The following is a 22849-nucleotide window of genomic DNA, read 5'->3' on the forward strand; positions in this document are numbered from 1 at the left end:
TGGGGGTTCGTGAGTGGATGATGAAGGCCACATGTGCTGAGAATGCTGTAGGAGGCAGTGGCTCAGGGATAACAGGTTTATAGGGGCACCTGAGGTAGGGAAATATAGGGGAAGCTTAGTGGCATGGCTATGAGAAGATGGAGGCCTGTGGGGAAGGGAAGGATTTGAAGAAGATGGCTGGGGTTCACAAACTTTGTTGGAAGCAGCTTGATAGTTGGAGTCTTAGGAGTATCCAGGAGGATAACTTGATGTTCGGAGGTGAAGCAGGGAACACCTGGTTTGGTGAAGGTGTCCTGGGGAAATATTCCTGAGCGAATTCTGGGTAACAAAGTGCTGGGTAGGAGCAGAAGGCATCAGGGACCTCTTGGGGACTAGGTTAACTTGATGTCCGCTTGCTAGTTAGGGCAGCCTATGGCCAGTATTGCATGCCTCTTGCCCTATCCTTGCCTATAAGTATTCTTGCCGCTGCTGCCAATATCAGGGTTTGCTTGTTCCTAGCAGCTGTTCCCTTTCTGTTCTGATCTAGTTGGGGGAGCATCAGACAGCAGCTGCTTGGCACCTTTCAACACCAGCTTCTACTGGCTCGAACTGTAATTCTAGGCTGTTACTGCAGTTTAGCTGAATGTGTGACACTTGGTTCAGGCTAAATCTACCCTAGGTAAAGTAAATTGACTGTAGATATGCAATTCTAGCTATGGCAGTTGTGTATCTAGAATGAATGTATCTGCATTTGGCTTACCTGGCTGTCCTGATTCATCTTGCAAGGAGTACAGGGGTTGACTGCACCCCTGAGAGGTCGATTTTGCACGTCCCTACCAGACACGCAAAATTGAACCCTGAAAGATCAACCGTGAGCAGGTCGATCTTCTGGGCTGGTGCAGACATAGCCAGAGGTATTAATGTGTGTGCCATGTAAGGTGCATGATAATTGGCATGCATTTTTGACTAGATGCATTCTGAAGCTGAAGAAAACCAAGAATTTGTCTATATAGTGTCATAGGTCACAACAGAGTTGTACATTTTTAGTCCTCACTAGTGTGTCTTGCACGCTAAGTGGACCTCCTGACACTCTCTAAAAGTTCCCTAATGCACATGAACATACTGCTCTTTTAAGTGGCACTGAGGAACTTTTAATGCACACCAATAGGATCCGCACAAGCTAGTTGGTGTGCAATACACTAGTGTGGACGAAAATTTACGCCTTTTTAGTGCAAATTGAAGCAACCCATAGACCAGCTCTAAAAGAGAGACCAGAGAGGTGGAGGGACAGAGATTGAATGTGTTTGGTTCCCATTTCTCACCTTAGAATTCTAAGGATATGTGCAATTCTCCCTAGAGTTCTAAAGATGAAATTTTATATTCAGTGCATGTTTTTTGCAGCTGCCTAGCTCCTTGAGTGTTCCTTTTAAACTTGTGTGCATGTGTGGAAGAGTGAAATATCTTGCTGTTTCTTACCCTTTAAATAAGTTTAGTGCTCCTCTCTCTTCATTACAAAATACTAAGTGTATGACTAAATCTTCGTTCCTTTGTTTAGTGTGTGTGTGTGTATGTATAGGTTATAAGAACTTCTGGAATTGATCTAAGAAATGGAACCATAACAAGCATGCTAGAATTAAAGAACGTCTTAGATATATCATGCAGTAAATATTAATCCAATGTATTGTTCACATTTAGAAAATTTGCCCTTACTTAAGAGGCAAGTATGTTTTACTTTTGTCTATTTTTTGGTCTTGTTCTTTGTAACTAGATGATGATATTAAAAATAAGGTGCACAGTTCATGGAGAGTGTCAGATCTTGACATCGGTCCTGATTACAGCACTTCTTGGCATGCTACAAACTCTGAAAAGCTGTTTCTGAACTGTATGTTATATCACGTGCTTTGGGCAATAAAATTCACAACAATCTTGCTTTATTAAATTAACAATCAGAAAAGCATTCTGATTCCAAAGTAATTATCTCGCAAAATTAAACCTAGATCCAGCATCTGATGAAGTGAGTCTGTGCTCACGAAAGCTCATGCTCAAAACTTTTCTGTTAGTCTATAAGGTGCCACAGGACCCTTCGTTGCTGTTATAGATCCAGACTAACACGGCTACGCCTCTGATACAGGGAGATTGAGGTGTTCTGCAGGTTTTTGATGCTGATCAGGTGATTCCACTTATGCATCTGATGAAGTGGGTCTTTGCCCACAAAAGCTGATGCTGCAAAATATCTGTTCATCTGTAAGGTGCCACAGGACTTCTTGTTATTTTTTTGTGTGTAGCATGTTTAGGAAAGATAATTCAGAGGGCAGTTCAGCATGCAGAGAGTGTAATTTTCAAATGAGTAAAGGATAGAAAATAGACCACATAATTATGGGAAAGACAGATTAATGAATTGATAGACTCTGAATGTGGACTGCCCTGGTGGAAATATGGGTTTCTGAACAGTCTCCAGATTCTAACATCTTTGGATGTTAAATAAAAGTGGCTCAAGTTAATAAGTTAATAATAATTTATGTTAACTGCATTTTATCTATAACAACCTTACGTGACCTATTTGTGGGATAGCAGACAGATTTTTTTAGAAAAGAACTGTACAAAATAGATGTGTGGTTACATATCTGGCAATGGAAAATACGATCAATGAGAGGCCAAATGAGAGAACTTTTCTGTAACGTTGAAATTAAGTGGAAGGCTTTGTCACTGGATATCACTGACCTTCAATTGGTCTCCTCATAGGGGTTGCAGGAATCCCAGTAAATCCTACCTTCTCCACATAAGACGTGGCATTTCAGTTATTATCTTCTATAAGTGCTTCTTCCACAAGATATCAGTACTACTATTAAATTGTTTTGCTGTGGTCATTACAGAGCAGTGGGAGGGACAAAAACAACCATATCCACCTCATAGAAAAGAGTGAGTAAAGCAACAGAAGTATGACCTTTTAGACAGGAGAACAAAGTACAAGTTCAAAACTGTTTTACAACCTAACAATATAGGTCTAACTTTCATGTAGTTTTAAAACTTTTATCCTAGTTAGGGAAAACTGAAAAATGAATTGTTTATGCCAGTTACCAAAATTGCACACTAAAGCATCAAGGACTCAGTCAAGGGCTGGTTGCTTCAGTTTACATGTAATTGAGCATAATATTTTTGCATGGAATGAATAAATATGCATGTGGGTTGAAATTTTCAATTAATTGAAGATTAATTTCTGAAAAATTAAATTTTAATGGGGAGACATTTATAATCGCTAAGGATAGTGGGAAGAAAAGAAAAAGACATTCATGTCTACTTTGGGAGATTTTTCACTTGCTGCGGTTAATGTTTTGTACCACATAGCTGTAACAGGTCTTCACTTAACACTTATATGTCAAAGGCTCTGGGCCAAATTCTGTTCTACAGATTGCAGTTCTACAGGTACAAATTTGGAAAAACTCAACTGAAGTTAATTCAGTTACTCAGGATAAACAGTGGTATAATCGATACATTGCGGAATTTAGCTTTGTATATTGGTAATTCACCAAATTTAACAAATACTGACTGCTTATGGCATATTTCTATGTATAAATAAACTTTTTAAAAAAAAAAAAGTTTAGTTTTGGAATAGGATACCTGAAATTGCAGTTAGCACCAAAATGTTCACTGTCATTAGAGCTAATTTTAATATAATTAATTTGAACGTCAAAGGATAAGAAATAGCCTGTTGTTCTTTGTGGTTATGCTGGTATTTTGGATCATGTCCTGACATTAATGAAAGCTTATTTGATTTTTGGCATCCAAATAATCTGAATAATAGAGTACATTTAAATGCTTTGCTTGTTTACAGTTATGGGCACCGATAATTATAAATATCACAATTTCCCCTTTATTTCAAGCTAATGATGGAAACTGGCCGACGCTTAAACAGAGTTCAGCGCCTGTGGTAAAACCATCTCAAATCTCCAGTGCAGACTGGAAGGAATCAAGCATGGATACTGCTTTAAAGCAAGGCACTGTATCCAGTCAGCCTTTGCCATCTTCAGTATTAGGAAGTACTGATAAACTGGTGGGTTTTGTATGTGGTATTCTTTAATTTTATAAAAAAACAGTAACCTCATAATGTCTGTCAAATGTTTATAGTATTTTTATAAACTTTTGCTATAACTTCTGATTGTCTTTGGCCTCTCTGGCAGAGTTTGCCTTGGGCCTTTTCTCGTTTCACTTCATCCCTTCCATTTATCAAAAATGTTACTAATAAAATCCTCTTTATCTCTCTTCTTCAGATTCCTTCATTGGCTTCTTGTTTCTTATCACATCTAGTTTCAGCTCCTCTCACTCACCTTCAGGGTCTTGTGTGTTGCCAGTCTTGCACATCTACTCTCATTCTCTCCCACTCTTCTCCCTCAAGCCCATTTCTCCTTTCCCTTTAAAAGTTTTGCCTTCTCTCTTCAGTTTCATGCCTTTCATGCTGCCACTTAATGATGCTTGGCATAACTTCCCATTTTTCTACCAATCTCTTCTCCCTGTTCATTGAAAATCCTTCCAGAAAACACTCATTTTTCAAATCCATCCTATGCTGAGCCAGCCATTGCCTTTGTCTTCTTGTGTCCTCTGGTGTTTGCACCATTGCAGTGGCTTATGTTTTTCTTAGACTGTTAACTCCAAAGAGCGACAACCTTATCTTAATTTCTTTTGTTGAAGTGCAATTGTAAGGGACCGGGGGCCAGGGGAGGGAGTCAAATTTGAGTGCTTTAAAGCTAAGCGCTCAAGTTTGAAAATTGGGCCCTTTGCTGATGCAGATACTGTTTACTGCTTTTTTGTTTGCATTCATATTTACTTATAACTATTGGAGATATCTTACACTGGACTTGTAAGATGTGTGTACTTTTTTTCTCTTTCTAATATGCAGCAATCCTTTTGATCTTTGTCTTCTGTGCAAAATTCTCCTGGAAGCATGATGTCTAATATGGTTTCTAAAAACATGCTTCATAATTGTGTATAGATGTAAATAAGTATAATTTATTCCTTGCTCTTTAGGAATATGAATCTAACTAGTTAAGATACACATGTTTTTACCCAGGGTTATTTTGATTTTATTTGTGATATGGTGCAGTCTGCCCAGATTTTCATACGCTACTTTTTGTTCTAATTTAGGGCCTTGATCCAGGGAAAATGCCACCCACCATGACTGGTGTAAGTAAGCAGTTGCCTCAAAACTATGGAACCTATCCAAGCCCTGTTCCTTTAGGAGCAGGTTCTACAAATTCACTGGAAAGGCGGAAGGATGGCAGCTTACCAAGACCTGGCTCCAGTATAACAAATCGACAAAGACCTGTTCCATTACCACCATCAAGCAATATACATCAACCTAGTTCATCACAACAGATACAGCAGAGAATTTCTGTACCTCCTAGCCCTACATATCAGCCTTCTGGTCCCTCCTTATTTCCTGGTGGAGATGGACGGCCTGAGCTCCCTTTAACTGTGGCCATCAGGCCTTTTCTAGCTGATAAAGGATCAAGGCCTCAGTCTCCAAGAAAAGGACCTCAGACAGTGAACTCCAGTTCCATCTACTCAATGTATCTTCAACAAGCAACACCACCAAAGAATTATCAACAGGCTGTATACAATACTCTAAATAAATCAGTAAAAGCAGGTAGAAATATATACTTATTGCCTTTCCCTATTAAATAGACTACTCTTAGGTCAGATTTACTTGGTAGACTGTTTTTTGATCTGTTTGTAATAAATAATTGAGATTATTATAAATATATTTTGTTTGAATAACTTGCCTGAATTTGGGGAGAAGGGATTTTTTTTTTCTTTACTCAAACAGTATGGCATCACAATTTAACTTAACCCCATTTGTAGTTATTGAGATGGCAAGTAGGCATGTGCTGAGAGACATCTTTTATTTCTAAAAAATACAAACTAATTTTTTGTACCATATGGGTTATATTAAATGTCAAATGTTGTATTCAAGTATTTTTTTGCAGAGATTGATTTAAAGAAATACAATGTCTGGCAGGTTTTTCTCCTGACCAATCCTCCTCTTACCATTTGTCCATGAATGATTTATAACTCTATGGCCGTGTCTACACTAGCCCCAAACTTCGAAATGGCCACGCAAACGGCCATTTCGAAGTTTACTAATGAAGTGCTGAAATGCATATTCAGCGCTTCATTAGCATGCAGGCGGCCGTGGCACTTCGAAATTGACACGCCTCACCGCTGCGCGGCTCGTCCCGACGGGGCTCCTTTTCTGAAGGACCCCGCCTACTTCAAAGTAGGAATAAGGAATAAGGGGACTTCGAAGTAGGCGGGGTCCTTTCGAAAAGGAGCCCTGTCGGGACGAGCCGCATGGTGGTGAGGCGCGTCAATTTCAAAGTGCTGCGGCTGCCCGCATGCTAATGAAGCACTGAATATGCATTTCAGTGCTTCATTAGTAAACTTCGAAATGGCCATTTGCGTGGCCATTTCGAAGTTTGGGGCTAGTGTAGATGTAGCCTATCAGAGATATCTCTGTCACTCACAGATGAATATTGATATCCTAGTTTGATCAGGCAATGAGATGTTCAGCTATGACATAACCCAGCTATTGATGTCTTTTTCTTCTGTGTTGATTTATGGTCAAACAGCAGTAGTGCCATCCAGCAGTTTATTGTATGACCTTTCTGATATAAATTTAGAACAGTCCCTTACTCTTATTTTCTCATCTTCAGTTTATGGAAAACCTGTCCTACAATCTGGCTCAACCTCTCCTTCACCTTTACCATTTCTTCATGGATCTTTGCCCACCCATACATCACAGCCTCTGCCTGAGTTCACTCAAAAAGATCAAGAGCTGGAAAACATTCCACCATCAGGTGAAAATACCAATGTAGAAAACATTCCTCGCCCTCTCAGTCCTACTAAGCTTACACCTATAGTGCATTCTCCCCTACGATATCAAAGTGATGCTGATCTTGAAGCTCTTAGAAGAAAATTAGCCAATGCTCCTAGACCATTAAAGAAGCGTAGTTCTATCACTGAACCTGAAGGTCCCAGTGGACCAAATATACAGAAGTTACTATATCAGCGCTTTAATACACTTGCTGGAGGAATAGAAAGTGCTCCTTTTTATCAACCAAGCAACTCACCGGACTTTATAGGCACGTTGGCAGATGTTGATAATGGAAACACTAGCACCAATGGCAATATTGAAGAACCAATTTCATTGCAACCAACAGTTGCTCTTCCTGATGAACCGCCTCCTTCATCAGATGCCAATGATAATGAATTACCTTCTCCTGCCACTGAGGAACATATTAGCACTGAAACTACTCATGAAACATCTGAGACAACTGAAGACAATAATAACAATCCTGCTGTTGTTCCTTCCACCGAGAAGTCACCAAGTCCCATACCTGAGGTCAGCTGCTCAGTAGAAGATGAAGTACCTGTGCCACCAGCTGTTCTTCCTCCACTTCCTCCAGTAAGTGATGACAGAAATAAAGTTGTATTCTGTATTACCCTTGGCCTTTGACAGTAGCTGTATGGTCTATTACTCCTACAGTTGCAGGAATACGAACAGATTATGCTAAATGATGTACTATAGCATAAAGTTTATGACGTCACAGGAATAAAAGGAAAACGAATGCAGCACCATAAAAGATTCCTATGGAGAAGCTGATAAAAATGCTGTTTCTGTATGAATGCTGCTTTGTATGTAACTCTGGCTAGATAGTAAAGAAATAATGCACGTGTTTTGTAGACAGTCATGTGTGTTCAGGGGTTCTGTGTATCCCCTAGCTGCAGAAATTTACGTGAAGTTACCCTTCCCAAGAATTGAATTCTAGAATCAGACTTGAATTCAAAAAATGTTTCCAGATCTCAAGGTTGCGAAGGTAACAATAAACCTGAACCAGAGTGGAAAATGTTGCAAAGATGTTTTCCTAGTTCTGCAAACAGTCTGAAAAAACAGCTCTGGCTGGTGTGAACTATTCATATTCCTCTCAATGGGGAATTAACACTTCTTAAAAATAACATAAATGCCAACATTGTTTCTGCTAAAATAAATTAGCATTCATCTAATGTGCTTATCCCACAATCTAAATTTTCCTCCATGCTTCCCCAGATGCTAAGACCCCCAACTGCCTCCTTTCCAAATACCAATGATTCCAGTTTCAGGCTGGCAATGTCTACAAGACTATTTGTCATTTTTGAAATCTTGCACTATGTTGAGAATTGAAAATGAGGGAACAGCATAAAATAAAATGAATATAAAGTATTACTAGCTACTATGTGTGTATTATTCACTTCCATATTGACTACATGAGCACACCTGCTTTTTCATTTATCTCAAGCTGTTGTAGAATCAAAGGATGTTTCGGAAGAACTTAGCTCCAACTTGGTAAGAGAAGACAGGGCCTTGCATGTAATCCCTATGGGAATAGGTATGGGGTGTTTTGTGGGGAAAGGTGGAGGTAATCTTTTTGTCCCAAACATAAGTAAACGGTAATTTTAAAACACACATTTCAAACCCTCTACAGCTTCTAGTCCTTGTAGTGCACAATTGATAAAACATTTTGCTGGTACCTGGGAAGAATGCATCTGAGTGATAGAAAATACTGTCTAACAAAACAAAAAAGTGGTCATGTATCACTAAGACCAACAAAATAATTTAGTAGGTGATGAGCTTGGGTGAGACAGATCCACTCCTCGCCCAATAAATTGTGTTAGTCTTCAAAGTGGTACAGGGCTGCTTTTTTGTTTTGTGAAGATACAGACTAACATGGCTACCTCTCTGTGACTGTCTAACAAAACACATTTGAAAATGGTTCAGATTTTGTGAACCTGTTTCTCCTGAAACCACTGCCTAGAAAAAAAGCACAAAATAGATTAGTGCTGTGCAAGCTTCCCTTCCCTACTGCAAACCTGAGATCTTCATGAGCAGGGGCTGCCATTCGTGCTGAAGTATTTAATTTGTAATGAAACCAAAGACTTGCTAGAGATCAGGAGGATCCCATCAGATTTGCTTTTGTTTGTGATGCCAGAGGGATTTAAAATGGTATTCATAGATGAAGAAATTAGCAAAGTATTAACCCACTGTAATTTCCACCCATTCTAACAGTAATCTCTTTTTATATTGAAGTAACCTTCAGATTTCCACATAATAAAATTAGTATTTTCAGGGTTGGGTATCTATCTCTAATATTTATAATGGAAATGCTGACAGATCTTAATCAGCACATTAGGGCACTTTAATGCTTGTTTAGTTAAAATGAAATTGAATGTTTTTTGTGACATTTATGCAACTTGGGGTGACATCTCCTTTTTCCTCTGCTCAGACTAAACGTACCAACCTGAAGAAACCTAACTCTGAACGAACTGGTCATGGTTTGAGGGTAAAGTTCAACCCATTAGCCCTCCTTCTTGATGCTTCTTTAGAGGGAGAATTTGATTTGGTACAAAGGATCATTTATGAGGTGAACGTCTCTAAATTTAGTCTTTCATGTTCTTTCCATGAAAGAAATGATTTGGGCTTAAGTATTTCAGTTTTTCCCCATAGGTTGATGATCCCAGCAAACCCAATGATGAAGGAATTACACCTTTGCATAATGCCGTGTGTGCTGGCCACCACCACATTGTAAAGTTCCTGCTTGATTTTGGTGTAAATGTGAATGCAGCAGACAGTGATGGATGGTAAGCATGCTGGCACTTTTAACTTCAAAGTCAAATTCAGTCAGTTTTGATAGGCGTTTTCAAAGTGAAACTTAGTGAAGAGCTGTCTAGGGATCAGACTACTATATATTTACCAAAATGACTTTTTGCAAATTGTTAGGCACTTTCATTGATAAAACATGTCGCTCAGTGATCTCACACATACAAACACCTCTCCACTGTGCCAACTGATGGAAGTTACATTGATGAAAGCGTTGGTTGTGCACTCTTGTCCGCACAGCTAGTACTGGTTATGGGGGGGTTCGGGGGTAATAATGTTGACAAGGAGAGCTCATGTCAGCACATAGTGGCTATATGGGAAATTTTATAGTGCTGCATCTGCATCAGTACACCTGTAAGGTCTCTAGCGTGGACATAGTCTTAATGACTTAGGCCTTGAAATTCATGACATTTTACTAAATGTTCACCTACATGTAATGTGCACACTCTTCCAAATAATAAATGCTATTATATTTTGTTTATATTTAACTGTATAGTTCTAATTTGTCTCTGATATGTTTAATAATTTTGAAATACACAGTGGTTATACAAAAGTGGTTTTACCTTCATGGATTCTTTGTCCATGAATTATTATAATTTTACAGTATTAGTAATAAACTACTTTATTAAAAATATGTGAATATATATACTTTTCTATAAGGTGCTTTTTGTGTCATCACTTTTTTAAAACTTTCCATTGATTTTTAAAAAGGGAAAATTTAAAAAAATTTAATCCTAATATATGGCCCATAGTTTTTTGGATACTGGCCCATATGTGTAACACATTTCCGGTTTTTGCATGTGCTCCATATGCCCAGGACCAAAGATTTTTCCCTAGTGTCTGTTTAATTCTAACATGTGCCTTCATTCTTCTCATGCTGTGCACTGGGGCTGCCGTACCACCACCTTAGTTACTACTTATTGCTCGAGGCTTAGGATCAAGTTTTATGTTTGTGCTGACTACTGAAGCTTTCCTAGGAGGTGACTTTTAAATTAGTCTTCATGCTTTTAATCTATTTAGGATATATTCATGGGGTTAGATTTCCTAAACTTGTGTACTATTCAGAAGGTCAGGTTTTCCAAACTTGCCAGTGTATGGAGCCCTTCTATTCCTCTAGCACACACTACAATCCCATTTACACAAACACACTCACTCACTCTTACCATCTTCTAGTTCAGCATTTCTCAGCTTTGGCCACTGTGGCTGTGTGTAGCCATCAGGGCTTTTTGTGCAGCCATGACAGTCTCCTGAGTGATGATGGAGGAGGCAAAGCATCGGCACCGCCCCCTCACTCCTTAGTGCTCCTGAATGTACTGCCCTGCACTCATGGAGACAGATGAGACATGCTGCTGCAGGAACAAGGTGAGTCCTTGACCCATGCTGGGTGTAGGAGTTTGGGCCGCAGGCTACATAAGTGGAGCTTTGGGAACTGGAACATGTGGTCCTGGGCTTTGACCACAGGGCAGCAGGTACTAACCCCCCTGAATCTGGATACACAGCCTTGGCTTCAGGACTTCAGTCTCTGGCTCTTGGTTCCATCTGTGAGGCAGCAGACTAGTCCTCAGGCACCAGCCCTAGCCACACAGCAGTGGATTCCAAGCACAGGGCTTTGGGAGCCAATCTCTGCCTTTGGCCACAAGGCGGCAGGTGCAGACTCCAGCCCCTGGTCACAGAGCTTCATTCAGCCCTTAGCCCCAGTTCTGGATGAGAAGTGGCAGACACTGGATCCAAGTTCCAGCTGTACATCCTCAGCCCCTGGCATTGATACCCTGCCTCAGCTTCACAGCAGCAGGTGCCAATTAACAGCTCTCTTCCCAGGATCCAGCAACATGCTAATGGGAGCTGACCTAGGGTGCTGATGCCTGGTCACACCACAATGAGTGCTGTTTCCAGCCACACAGTGGTGGGCACTGACTCCTGGTTTCAGCCATCCAGTCCTGGGCTTTGGCAGCCAGCTCTGGGCTATGGCTGATCCATAGCACTGCTGGCTCTGGCTCTCTCTGCAGCAATGGCCTGAGTTACAGAAATTACTCCTTTTGCCTCCAGCCTGTTTCTCAGAAGCAGGTGACGTAATTGTATTTATGGAACTAGAGTCATTGTGATATTCTGAATAGTAACAGAGAAGTAGCCATGTTAATCTGTATTCTGGCAAAACAAGAAGCCTTGTACCGCTTTAAAGACTAACAAAATAATCTTTTAGGCGATGAGCTTTCATGGGGCAGACCCACTTCTTCAGATCTGGAGGTATGCCATTTCCAGTACAGCACTGTTTTATAACACAGAGATCCAAAATAAATAGAAATAAAAACTGACAAATCAGATACATAGGATTGAACGGGGGGAATGCAAGGGGTGGGGAGGAGGGGAGCAAAATATTAAGTGTGCTGCCTAAGATTATTATGAGTATCAAAGGTAGGGAAGTTGTCTTTGTAACATGTGCAGTAATTCCTCTGTCTATTAAGACCAAGCCTCAGTGTATTGAATTTGAGCATAAACTGCAGTTCATGCTTTTACCTTTGTAATCTGCTGTTAAAGTCTCTGGCTATGTCTGCAATAGCCCAAATCTTCAAAATGGCCATACAAAAGGCCATTTCGAAGATTACTAATGAGGTGCTGAAATGCATATTCAGCACCTCATTAGCATGCTGCTCGCCGCAGCTTTTCAAAATTGCTGCTTTTCACTGCAGTGCGGCTCATCCAAACAGGAATCCTTCTCAAAAGGAACCCGCGAACTTTGAAATTTCCTTATTCCTATCAGCAGCCTCTCTGGCAGATAGGAATACGTGGATTTTGAAGTTGGTGGGGTCCTTTCAAAAAAGACCCGTCTGGACGAGCCGTGCAGCAGAGAAAAGTGGCAATTTTGAAGAGCTGCGGCCAGCAGCATGCTAATGAGGCACTGAATATGCATTTTAGCGTCTCATTAGTAATCTTCAAATTGGTCATTTGCATGGCTATTTCGAAGATTGGGGCTAGTGTGGATACGGCCTGTTTGTTAAAAGATGCATATTTTCAGATCTTTAACACTATGGCCCACTCCATTGAAATGCTCACTGACAGGTTTATGTTTATTCAGATTCCGCTTTGTGTCCATTCATTCTTTGGCAAAGTGATTAGTCAGTTTGTCCAATATACATAGCCGGGGGGCATTGCCGGCACATGATGGCATAGCATTGATTGAGGTACAGGAGAACGTGCCCCAATCCTGTAATTAACATGGTTAGGTCCAGTGATAGGATCTCCAGAATAAATATGTGGACAAAGTTGGCAACAGGGTATGTTGCAAAGAGAAGTTCCAAGATTAGTATTAGTGTGGTATGACCTGTGGTTGCTAATGAGAATTTTCCTGAGATTAGGTGGTTGTCTGTCTGTAGGCGAGAACAGGCCTCTCGGAGTGTAGTATCATGTTACAGTATATGTTGTAGGTTGTTGATGACACACTGCAGGGATATGATCTGAGGGCTATAGGTAATGACAAGTGGTGTTCTGTAATTGACCTTCTTGGGCCTATCTTGAAATTGTTGGTTTCTGGGTATTAAGTTTTATGAATGCTTGACAGCGATCTTGAAGTTTTTGGTCTCTGTAAGTAGAATTAGAGCGGAGTGATTGTATCTAAGGGCTTGACTATAGACGATGGATTGCATGGTGTGTGCTGGATGGAATCTGGAGGCATGCAGGTAAGTGTAGCAGTCAGTGGGTTTCCGGTAGAGAGTGGTATCAGTCTGGCTATCAGTGATTTGTACTGTGGTGTCGAGGAAATGGATCTCTTGTGTGGAATGGTCAAGGCTGAGATTGATGGTGGGGTACAGGTTGTTAAAATCTCTGTGGAATCCTCTCTGCTCTCTCCTACAGACAACCACCTAACCACACTAATACTAATCCTGGAGCTTTTCCTTGCAACATAACCCATTGCCAACTTTGTCCACGTTTATTCTGGAGATACCATCACTGGACCTCACCACATTAATTGTGGGATTAGGGGCACATTTCTCCTGTATCTCAGTCAATGTTATATATGCCATCGTGTGCTGGCAATGCCCCTCTGCTATGTGTGTTGGACAAACTGGACGATCACTTTGCCAAAGAATGAATGGACACAAAGCAGACAGTAGGAAGCTGAATACACATAACCTGTCAGTGAGCATTTCAGTGGAGTGGGACATACTATTAAAGACCTGAGAGTATGCATCTTACAAGAGACTTTAACAGCAGATTACAAAGGGAAAAATGTGAACTGCCTTTTATGCTCAAATTCGATACATTGAGGCTTAGCCTTAATAGACATAGGAATTACTGCACACCTTACAAAGACAGCTTCCCTACCTTTGATATTCGTAACGATCTCTGGGAGGACACTCAATATTTCACTCCCTTCCTCCCCACTTCAGTCCTATGTATCTGATTTGTTAGTATTTATTTCAACTTTTTTTGGTTTTCTGTCTTATAAAACCATCAGTGCTGTACTGGAAATGGCATACCTCCAGACCTGAAGAAGTGGGTCTGCCCCGCAAAAGCTCATCACCTAAAAGGTGATTTTGTTAGTCTTTAAAGTGCTACATGACTGCTTGTTTTGTGATACTCTGGAGTCTCGTGTCCAGTAGCAGGATTACTTCCAGAGGGTGTCTTGCAATGATTGATTTCAGACCAAGGTATCTCTATTAGCCCGAGTGTCTCAGTACTCCAGTGCAATGAAGAACCCTTTACCGCAGCGGGAGTATATGAGGTCAGGCAATGGCAGTATTGGGGCCTGGAAAACTCAAGACACTGTCATCTAATTTACCCATGTTATGGGAAAGAGAAGCCTTGCAGGTATATGATTCCCAAGGTGGAGGAAGAGCACCCTCACCCTTAAAAGTCACAACAATCTGGAAGAGAGGACCACCAGGAAGAAGGCATCCTCATGCGGGTGAACTTGTACTCCTTCCCCCAACAAGGCAGAGATTTCTGCTTCCCTGTCGTACCTTCTAGGACTTAATGCCTATGTCACCCTTTTAAACTGAGCATTCTCCTGAGAGAGGACCAGAAATCCCTGTATGCACTGCTAGACATTCTGCACAGCTCAGAACCATTTAGAAAGGTGCTCACCAAAGCCATCAGCAAAACTACAGAAACTTTGGCAGACACGTGAAACAATTACACCAAGCAGGGTGAAAAGTGTTTTGTACTTGTGAAAGTGTTGGTATACCTGTTGTCATCTGCCTCTCAACAATCAGAGAGTGTCAGGCTCCACCAAACACAGTAGGCAGAAGTGACTAAGTGGGTCTTTGCCAACAAAAGCTTATGCTCCAAAAAATCAGTTAGTCCATAAGGTGCTACAGGACTTCTCGTTTTTATAGTAGGCATTAATGGGCAAGGTGTGTGACTCATGAGAAAGAAGCAAAGAGCAGGGAGGCCTGAGTTCACTGAGGGATGCTATTCTCATGTGACGGGTGTGGGTCCTGAGGTATGTCTTTTCTCTGATTCCTGTTACTGAGGGTATTGAAGAAAATCAGGCAAGGCAAGGCTCGTATCGTTCTCATAGTGCTGGGTTGGACCCATTAGTTTTGGTACCCAGAGCTATTAGTTGTCAGCCCAGCCTCTTCTTTACCTCAAGACACTGCTTGATTCAGAGTAGGGGGAGAACTGCCTCCCCAATCTAGGTACCCTGTATGTGAGAGCATGGCATCTGAATCAACACCAGAACTAGAAAGGACATGCTCAGCACCTGTAGGAGGGACTCGTAAAAGAAATTGCTCTTGGTGAAGTGGAAATGGTTTATGTTCTGACCAACAGAAAATTTCCCCTTTTCGTTTAAGCTTTCAGGGTGTCTTTGGTTTTATTTTATCCTTAACATGTACAGGACTGTCTCTCGCTTCCCTTAATATACACCTGGAAGCCATCAGTGGGTCCCACCTCCCAGTAGACACACACTGTTTTCATACCCAGTCATATCTTGATTCTTGAAAAGACTGATTACAGTTTGCCCTCCCATAGCAAAACCTGCACCAGCCTGGGATCTGACCCTGTTTTTTCCAGCTCTGTCCCCCCTGCCCCTGCTGCTTCCCACAAAAATAATTTATTCATGAGACTGCATCTGATGTGCATCCTTAAGTAGGCTGTCACTCATTAACTGAGGTATTCATTTCTTGTGTTTGACTCTAAACCACATACCAATGGGAACAGATAATATAACATTACTTGGAAGTGCATGGGGCCCTTGCCTTTTACCTCCTAAGGATGAAGTCATTTAAGAAATCTAGATATTTTGTCTCGTGTGGAAAGAATAAAAAAAAGGCCATATCTACTGAGCTGTCAAAATGGAGCTCAATATGTACCCTCTTTTGCTCAATGCTACACAGCTTGCCTCTTGAGAGCAGTGTGACAGCATGGGCCCCAAGAATCAGTTAGCCTTGATCACCTTCCTTGAGGATGTTTCTGTTGTTGACACCTGCAGAGCACTGGCATAAGGCTCTGTGCATGCCTTTGCAAGATATTGTGCAGTGTGGCAACCTCCTTTTACAGCTTCAGAGCAAGAGTGGGGGCACATGCATGGAGCACACTGATATAATGCTAGGGGAAAAAAATCTTTGGTTTTGGGCACATGGCTAATGTTTCTCTGTCCTGCCACACTTTTGTAATGAATGCAAGGACTCTTAACGAGCTTGTTAAGCTATGCTGTTGTGCACCTTTCTTGCCCTGCCATCTATTCTTTTGCCAGCACAAGTCTTTCTCTGCCTGTTAAATCTAACATACTGCAACCTCGCAACATGCCATGAAACTATTCCCTTCTTGTTAAAATCTGTTTGTCCCATTTGGCTTCCATGGGGGGGGTGTCAGAATTTCACCTAGGTTATTTAACTTTTATGTGGTGAATGTGGCCTAAATAAAAACTTGATATTCCTTCAAAAGTCCTTCTTTTTAAGGCTGACCAAACCATTTGTTTCAGATTGGATTTCTAGGTTACTGGCCCATTTTGATGTCTAAGTGTTCGCTTTGTTTCAGGACACCTTTGCATTGTGCAGCTTCTTGCAATAGTGTTCATCTCTGTAAACTACTTGTAGAATCTGGAGCAGCAATTTTTGCTTCAACTATAAGTGATATAGAAACTGCTGCGGACAAGTGTGAGGAGATGGAGGAAAGTTATATTCAGTGTTCTCAGTTTTTGTATGGTAGGTTACAAAGTGTGTATGCTTGATATTTTCCCACTTACAAACCTTCGTAACTTCCCTATAATTCAGTCTTTTTCATCTCTGTCCTAAGCAGTGCTAGTTTAAGTTTCATATCCTCACTTTAGGTCTCTGAAATGAATAATGTGTGTGTCATGTGCCCCCCACTCCCGGCCCAACACACATACAAACTCTGATCCACTGAAAATAGTGGTGCCAAAGTATTTTTGGGTGGTGTTAATCATGTCATTCCTCCCTTTTCAAGTCCACTTACTAGCTCCCTGTGGCATTGGGCATGATTTTTTAAACTTCTCTTTCATTTTAATGACAAGGTTTGGGAATTAGAAGGGTGATGCCATGTAAATTTCATATGAAATTGTCAAATATGCCAAACTTATAGCAGACCACATAAGCAATTAAAATACATCTAGATCTTCACCCTTATTATGAATAGTTTATTCATCTATTTATGAAATTAATGAAGCAGATGACCTATAGCTTTTAAGTTTAGTGCATATCAGAAGAGAAGTATCTTTCTAGAAGCAGAAGTTAAATTCAGATTCTAACTTGCACCAAAAAGAGTGTAAAGATTCCATTAGGGTTTTACCATACCCTTGTAGGCAGATTTGCAGTGGTGATACATACAATAAATGTTGCAATTACTAGATTGGACAAGACGACAAACTCTAAACTGCTGCTAGAGAATGCACGTGAGACTAGTAGGAGTGATTTGCACTCTTATTTCAACTAACGTCAAATTTTCACGCATGTGCAATAAAAAAAATTTTCCCAACCATCTATGACCGCTGTTGTGCTATATCAAGTTTTATGTGCCAGTTAAATTGCAGGTGGAAAAATGATTTTATAATGGAAATAGTGACAGTCTTAAACTGTGTTAGAATGAAAGTCTCTTAGCATATCCCATTGGAGAGGAGGGCCCAAAATCCCAAATAGAGAAAGTCAAGGTACTTTTACCACCTTTAATTGTCTTGTTTACCTTTTATTCCTTGGTAACAGGAGTACAGGAGAAGTTGGGAGTCATGAATAAAGGAGTTGTGTATGGTCTGTGGGATTACGAAGCCCAGAATAATGATGAGTTGTCATTCCATGAAGGAGATGCCATTACTATTCTAAGACGCAAGGATGATAATGAAACAGAATGGTGGTGGGCTCGCCTCAATGATAAAGAAGGCTATGTGCCTAAAAATCTTTTGGGGGTAAGTTACTTAAAGCTTCTTTCTTCCTTTTTGCTTGGAACTCTGCCTATTGTTACACTTTCCCTCTTGTCTTCTGCCAAAGAAATTTCCTCCAGAACCCATCAATTCAACTTCTAGGTAAATCATTGCTGCAGAGTCACATAAGGAAGGCAGTCCTCTTTCCTGGGCCCGAGTACATCTTCTCTAAGCATTATTACTGTAGAAAAAGGAAAACTAGTTAGGACAAGAGAGTATAAAAAGAACAGTAATTGTTAAGATGCCTGAAGGTTTTTTAAAGGTTATAATTTCATTGATCTTTTAAAATATTAATGATTTTTCATGAAATTAAACTAAGGGATAAAACTAGCACCGTAAGTATACTGTTGTGTGTGACCTTGGTATTTGATATAAGAAGATATTTAAACAACTGGAGTGTAACAACTCTGGGGCATGGATAATTCCTGGTGGGAGTTTCAAAACACAGGTTTATTCACCTGCTCAGAAGCCTGATGTGGTCAAAATGCAGATCAGAATTGTGCAACTGGTACACTTCCACCTTCTGGTTGCATAAAATGGTGTAAAATTATACCTGTTTAGTGCCCCCTGCTGAAGGATGGAACTAAACATAGTTAAGTCATTTAGGTAAGAGACCTCATACACTATAACAGATGACAGGACAACAGGGTACGTAAGTGCTGACATTTTAATATACTGGGGGTGCTCCCCTTAGCTGTGCTCCTGACCTTGCCTCCACTCCACCCCTTTTCCCACAGCCCCCCACTTCCCTTTTCCCACTGTTCTTCTGCCCCCTCCCAAGTGCACTCTGTCCTCATTCCTCCCCCACTTTCCCCCCAGCAACTCCTTCAGGCCACAGAACAACTCATTCATGAGGTGGTGGGGGGAGCGGGGGTGCAGGAGGCATTGTTTGGTAGGGCTACTGGTGGGAGGCACTGATAGGCAGGCAGGTTGTCAGTGCCTGCTGTTTTCCTGTGGGTGCTCCAGAGTGGGTGCCTCTGACAAGTGTTCACCATGCACATCATACTATTTTACGCTTCCTTGTCCCTTTATTGCCAGTGCTTGAATTCAGCTCTGGGGAGGATACCTTGTGCCCCTGTGCAGTGTTTGGAGAGAATTTAGATAGGTGATAGTATACACATAATAAAAATGCTTCTATAAAAAAGACGGGACTGAATGCTTGTGTAGCAATGCTGGTCCCAGGATAGAGGCAAAGTAGGTGAGGTAATACTTTTTTTTTTTTTTGGGGGGGGGGGGGACCAACCCTTGGTGAAGGGGACAAGACTTCATATGTACAGAGCTCCTCAGGTCTCAAAAGGGTCTGTGTCATGGCTACTTACAAGGTAAAACATTGTTTAACGTAAGTAGCTAACACATTTGAGGGGATTATTCAAGGTGAAGCGAGTTGTTAATGCCACTCCAGTCAAACAAGAGAAAGAAAGGGAAAACGTGTGTGGTGGGGTGTGCACACGGAAAGAAAGTGTTGTAAAAAGCCATATATCCAGGCCATGTCTACACTGGCAGCAGCTGTTGACAAAGGTCACGAGCAGCAGAGAAACCTCAGCAGTACTTCTGTCAACAGATAACCTCTACACAAAAAAACAGATTGAAAGAGCAGCCAGACTGCCCTGCCTGGCCCTCTCTTGACAGAATGGCTGCCCAGAAGCTCTGCAGACAGGGCTGCCCAGAGAAATGGAAGCCCTGTCAACACAAGTGTCTGTGCGTGTGCGCATGCACACGCACACAGTTGACAAAACACTGTCAACAGAAGCATTATATCTGATCGAGTACAGGGATGACACTGCTGACAGAACAGCTGAGTTTTGGCCACAATCTGACAGAGCGCTTTAACTAAGTAAATGCTTGGTGAGGTTTGTTGACAAAAGCTGCCCGTGTAGACTCATTGTGTGAAGATGTTGTGCAGGTTTCCTTTGAAGATGAGGACTGGGAGGTCAAATTCATGCTGATTTGCTTTGTGAATAGTGTTCACCCATCAGTGATATGGTGTGTTACCTTTCTGGTCAAGTTCATTTGAAAATCTAGTTAGTATCTTACTTCACCTATTTAGTTACTGTTGGGGCATTTTAAAAGATATGTTGTATTGGGGTGATGATCTTCAAAGCATTGGAGATGTATCTTTAGGTTTTTGCATCTGTTGTTCTGGCAAGGTCTGGTGCCACTTTGAAATCATGTACCCTGGTCTGTGTGGAGCTTACTTTTCATCATAAACTTGGAGGGATTGGGGGATTGTTTATGGGCCAGAAGACAGGGGTTAGGAAAGATCTGTTGCAGGCTGTGGTCCCCATTGACGATAGCTTAAGATTGTTTGGGGTCCAGAATGTGGCAGTAGGTAAGACAAATAAGGGAGTGCCGTTGCAGAGGATTCCATGTTGTGGCAGTTTCTCTTGGTGTATGTTGGTGTCCATTTCCATGGTGCAGTCTGCATCTCTGGTGGAGTGTCCTTATTTGATTAAGTTGATTTTATGTTCATTGTGGTGTATACATTGGTCTTTCATCAGAATATGTGCTGTGATATTTGAGTATCTGGCTGTAGATCAGTTTCTTGATGTCTTTGGGGTGGTTACGAGATCTGGGAGGGTAGGTATGCCATTTTGTTGGTTTCTTGTATATAATTGTCTGTAGGTTTCCACTGTTGAAGCTGGTCATGGTGTTATAGATAGTTTAAGGATGGGTGCTGGTTGAAGTTGTAATGACACTTTGAGGGAGTTCCTCGATCTTCCAGAGGATGAAAATGTCACTGATGTATCTCAGGTTTATCTTACTGTGTGGTGCACTTGTCCAGAATATTTTGCTGCAGGCCAGCTTCCTCATAGGCCACCTTTATGGAGTCATCCTTGGTCTTCTGGTCTGGATAAAACGATGTTGAATAAGTAAAGATGAAATGTGTTTGGAGTAGATACGAGTGTTGTCCATTGTCTTGTAGATATTTTAGGCAGGCAGCAATGTCATTATTGTAAATAGTAGTGGTATTGGGGTGAAGGTGACACCCATGCTGGCAAGGCTGTTACAGGTACATCATATTTTCTGGAGGCTGGTTTCCTTCACTAAGTGCACCATGGCTAAATGGGGGGGGCTTGCTAGGTCCCTTATTGGTGTATCTTAGGAAACATATAGAATGTCCTTGGGTTGAGTAAGCTTCTCATCGAGCTGTTTGCAAAAGGACTTGATTGTATTACATTTCTGGGCAAAGGTGTGTGGTGGTCTTTGAGCTCTTTATTCTGAGTGGCATCAAAGTTCTTATGCCTGTAGAATTCACTACCCTAGGAGAAGTCAAGAGTTAGGCCAGTTCTACGCTAGGCCTGTAAGTCAATGACAGATATGCAGTTCGTTATGGCACTTGCATAGCTAGACTCAGTTTATCTGCAATTGACTTACCTAGGCCATCCTCACAGAGGGAAATCCAACAGGGAAAAAAAAAATCTGTTGACCTACCTTACTTCTGGTGGTCTTGAGTACAGGGGTTGACTGCCAACCCCAGATAATTCGATTCTCTTACATCCCTACTATGCATGTGAAATTGACCTCCAGAAGATTGACCCTGACCAGGTCAATTTTCTGCTCATTATAGTCATACCCTTAGTAGGATGTAAGAGTGACCCAAGTATAAGGAGCACATTTACAGGAGGAGTTAACAGGATTGAAGAAATTTCCTTTGCGTAGAGGCTTCTTGCATCTTTTCATTAAAAGCATTTTTATCTTGTTGCAGACAGAATTCTGAGCTAGACAGGACACTGATCTAATTCAGAATGACAATTTCTTTATCCTCAGAAGGGTGGTAAATCTAACAGTTAGCAACGGGGAAACTCAAACCTAAACAGTCACCTCTTGAATTGTACAAAATAGCCCATCACTTTTAATCTAAAGAAATACATCCAGAGGACAAGTCAGTGAAATGTCTTACCCTTTTTGCTTTACAATCCATTCATGTAATCTGAAGTAGCTGTGTGGATGGAAGTGGTATAGGTTAGTCTTGATTTTCTAGAGATCACAGCTAAACCTTTGATTTGTTTGTTTTGCAGCTATATCCAAGAATAAAACCTAGGCAGCGAACCCTTGCTTGAATTTTTGGCAGTGCAATACGTTGCTGGTAACTGAAAGCTTAAACCCACACCGGAGTCATCCTTTTCTATCACGTTTCAACTGGAGAAATAAAATGTATAATCTGTGTTGGTAATGGTGCTCTCTCCTTCCTGGGCAGGAGTCAAGGATTTAAAAAACTGCATTTTGTAAATGAAGACCATTCCATGTAACTCATCACTGAGTGGGAGAGGTACTTGCAGTTTACAGTATTTGTCAGTTTTACTCTAAATACCAAAAATACTCTTATAGGCAGAAAAATGTAGTGTTAAAATGTTCACAAGTGTCATTTGCAAATTGCAGATATGCTGTCCTGTCTATTCTAGTCCCACAATAACTGTCTGTCAAAATTCTGGATATTTTTGACACCACTGAATGTTGAGTTTTACTGACTTAACTACATGTGTGCTGCAGCGATTGTCATATGCTAAATGCACAAAAGCAGCCACCAAGGCTCTAGGATTGAGAACACCTCTAAATCCTCGTTCAGGGCCTAGTCAACGTACAACACTTAAGTCAACTTGGGTATATTGCTCAGAACTGTGAACTATTATACATCCTGGATAACAGGTTGACCTAATTCCTCCTGCATATGCAGCTCTTGCCTCAGGAGGTAGTGTACCTATAGCAATGGGAAATCCTCTTCACTCACTGGAGGAAGCATCATGGGAGCAGAGCTGCAGCTGTGCCACTATAGTGTTAGATAACCTTTACAAAGGCCACACGGAAGA

General features: G+C 41.1%; 1 protein-coding gene across 14 annotated transcripts in view; it reads left to right on the forward strand.

The window, feature by feature from the left end:
• Window positions 1-22743, forward strand: part of PPP1R13B (protein phosphatase 1 regulatory subunit 13B) — a 139304-nt gene extending 116561 nt beyond the window's left edge. For 13 of the 14 annotated variants that reach the window (XM_074996410.1, XM_074996411.1, XM_074996409.1 and 10 more), the window contains 8 exons: window positions 3861-4030; window positions 5119-5620; window positions 6687-7438; window positions 9294-9431; window positions 9515-9648; window positions 16646-16812; window positions 17827-18026; window positions 22061-22743. In XM_074996410.1, coding sequence (XP_074852511.1) covers window positions 3861-4030; window positions 5119-5620; window positions 6687-7438; window positions 9294-9431; window positions 9515-9648; window positions 16646-16812; window positions 17827-18026; window positions 22061-22102 — 2105 coding nt within the window. In that variant the 3' untranslated portion in view covers window positions 22103-22743. Of the gene's footprint in view, window positions 1-3860; window positions 4031-5118; window positions 5621-6686; window positions 7439-9293; window positions 9432-9514; window positions 9649-16645; window positions 16813-17826; window positions 18027-22060 lie in introns of those variants that run through there. The other variant, XM_074996418.1, reaches the window with a different exon arrangement.
• The last annotated feature ends 106 nt before the right edge of the window (window positions 22744-22849 follow it).

This window comes from Carettochelys insculpta, chromosome 6 (genome assembly GCF_033958435.1).
Source record: "Carettochelys insculpta isolate YL-2023 chromosome 6, ASM3395843v1, whole genome shotgun sequence".
NCBI lineage: Eukaryota > Metazoa > Chordata > Testudines > Carettochelyidae > Carettochelys > Carettochelys insculpta.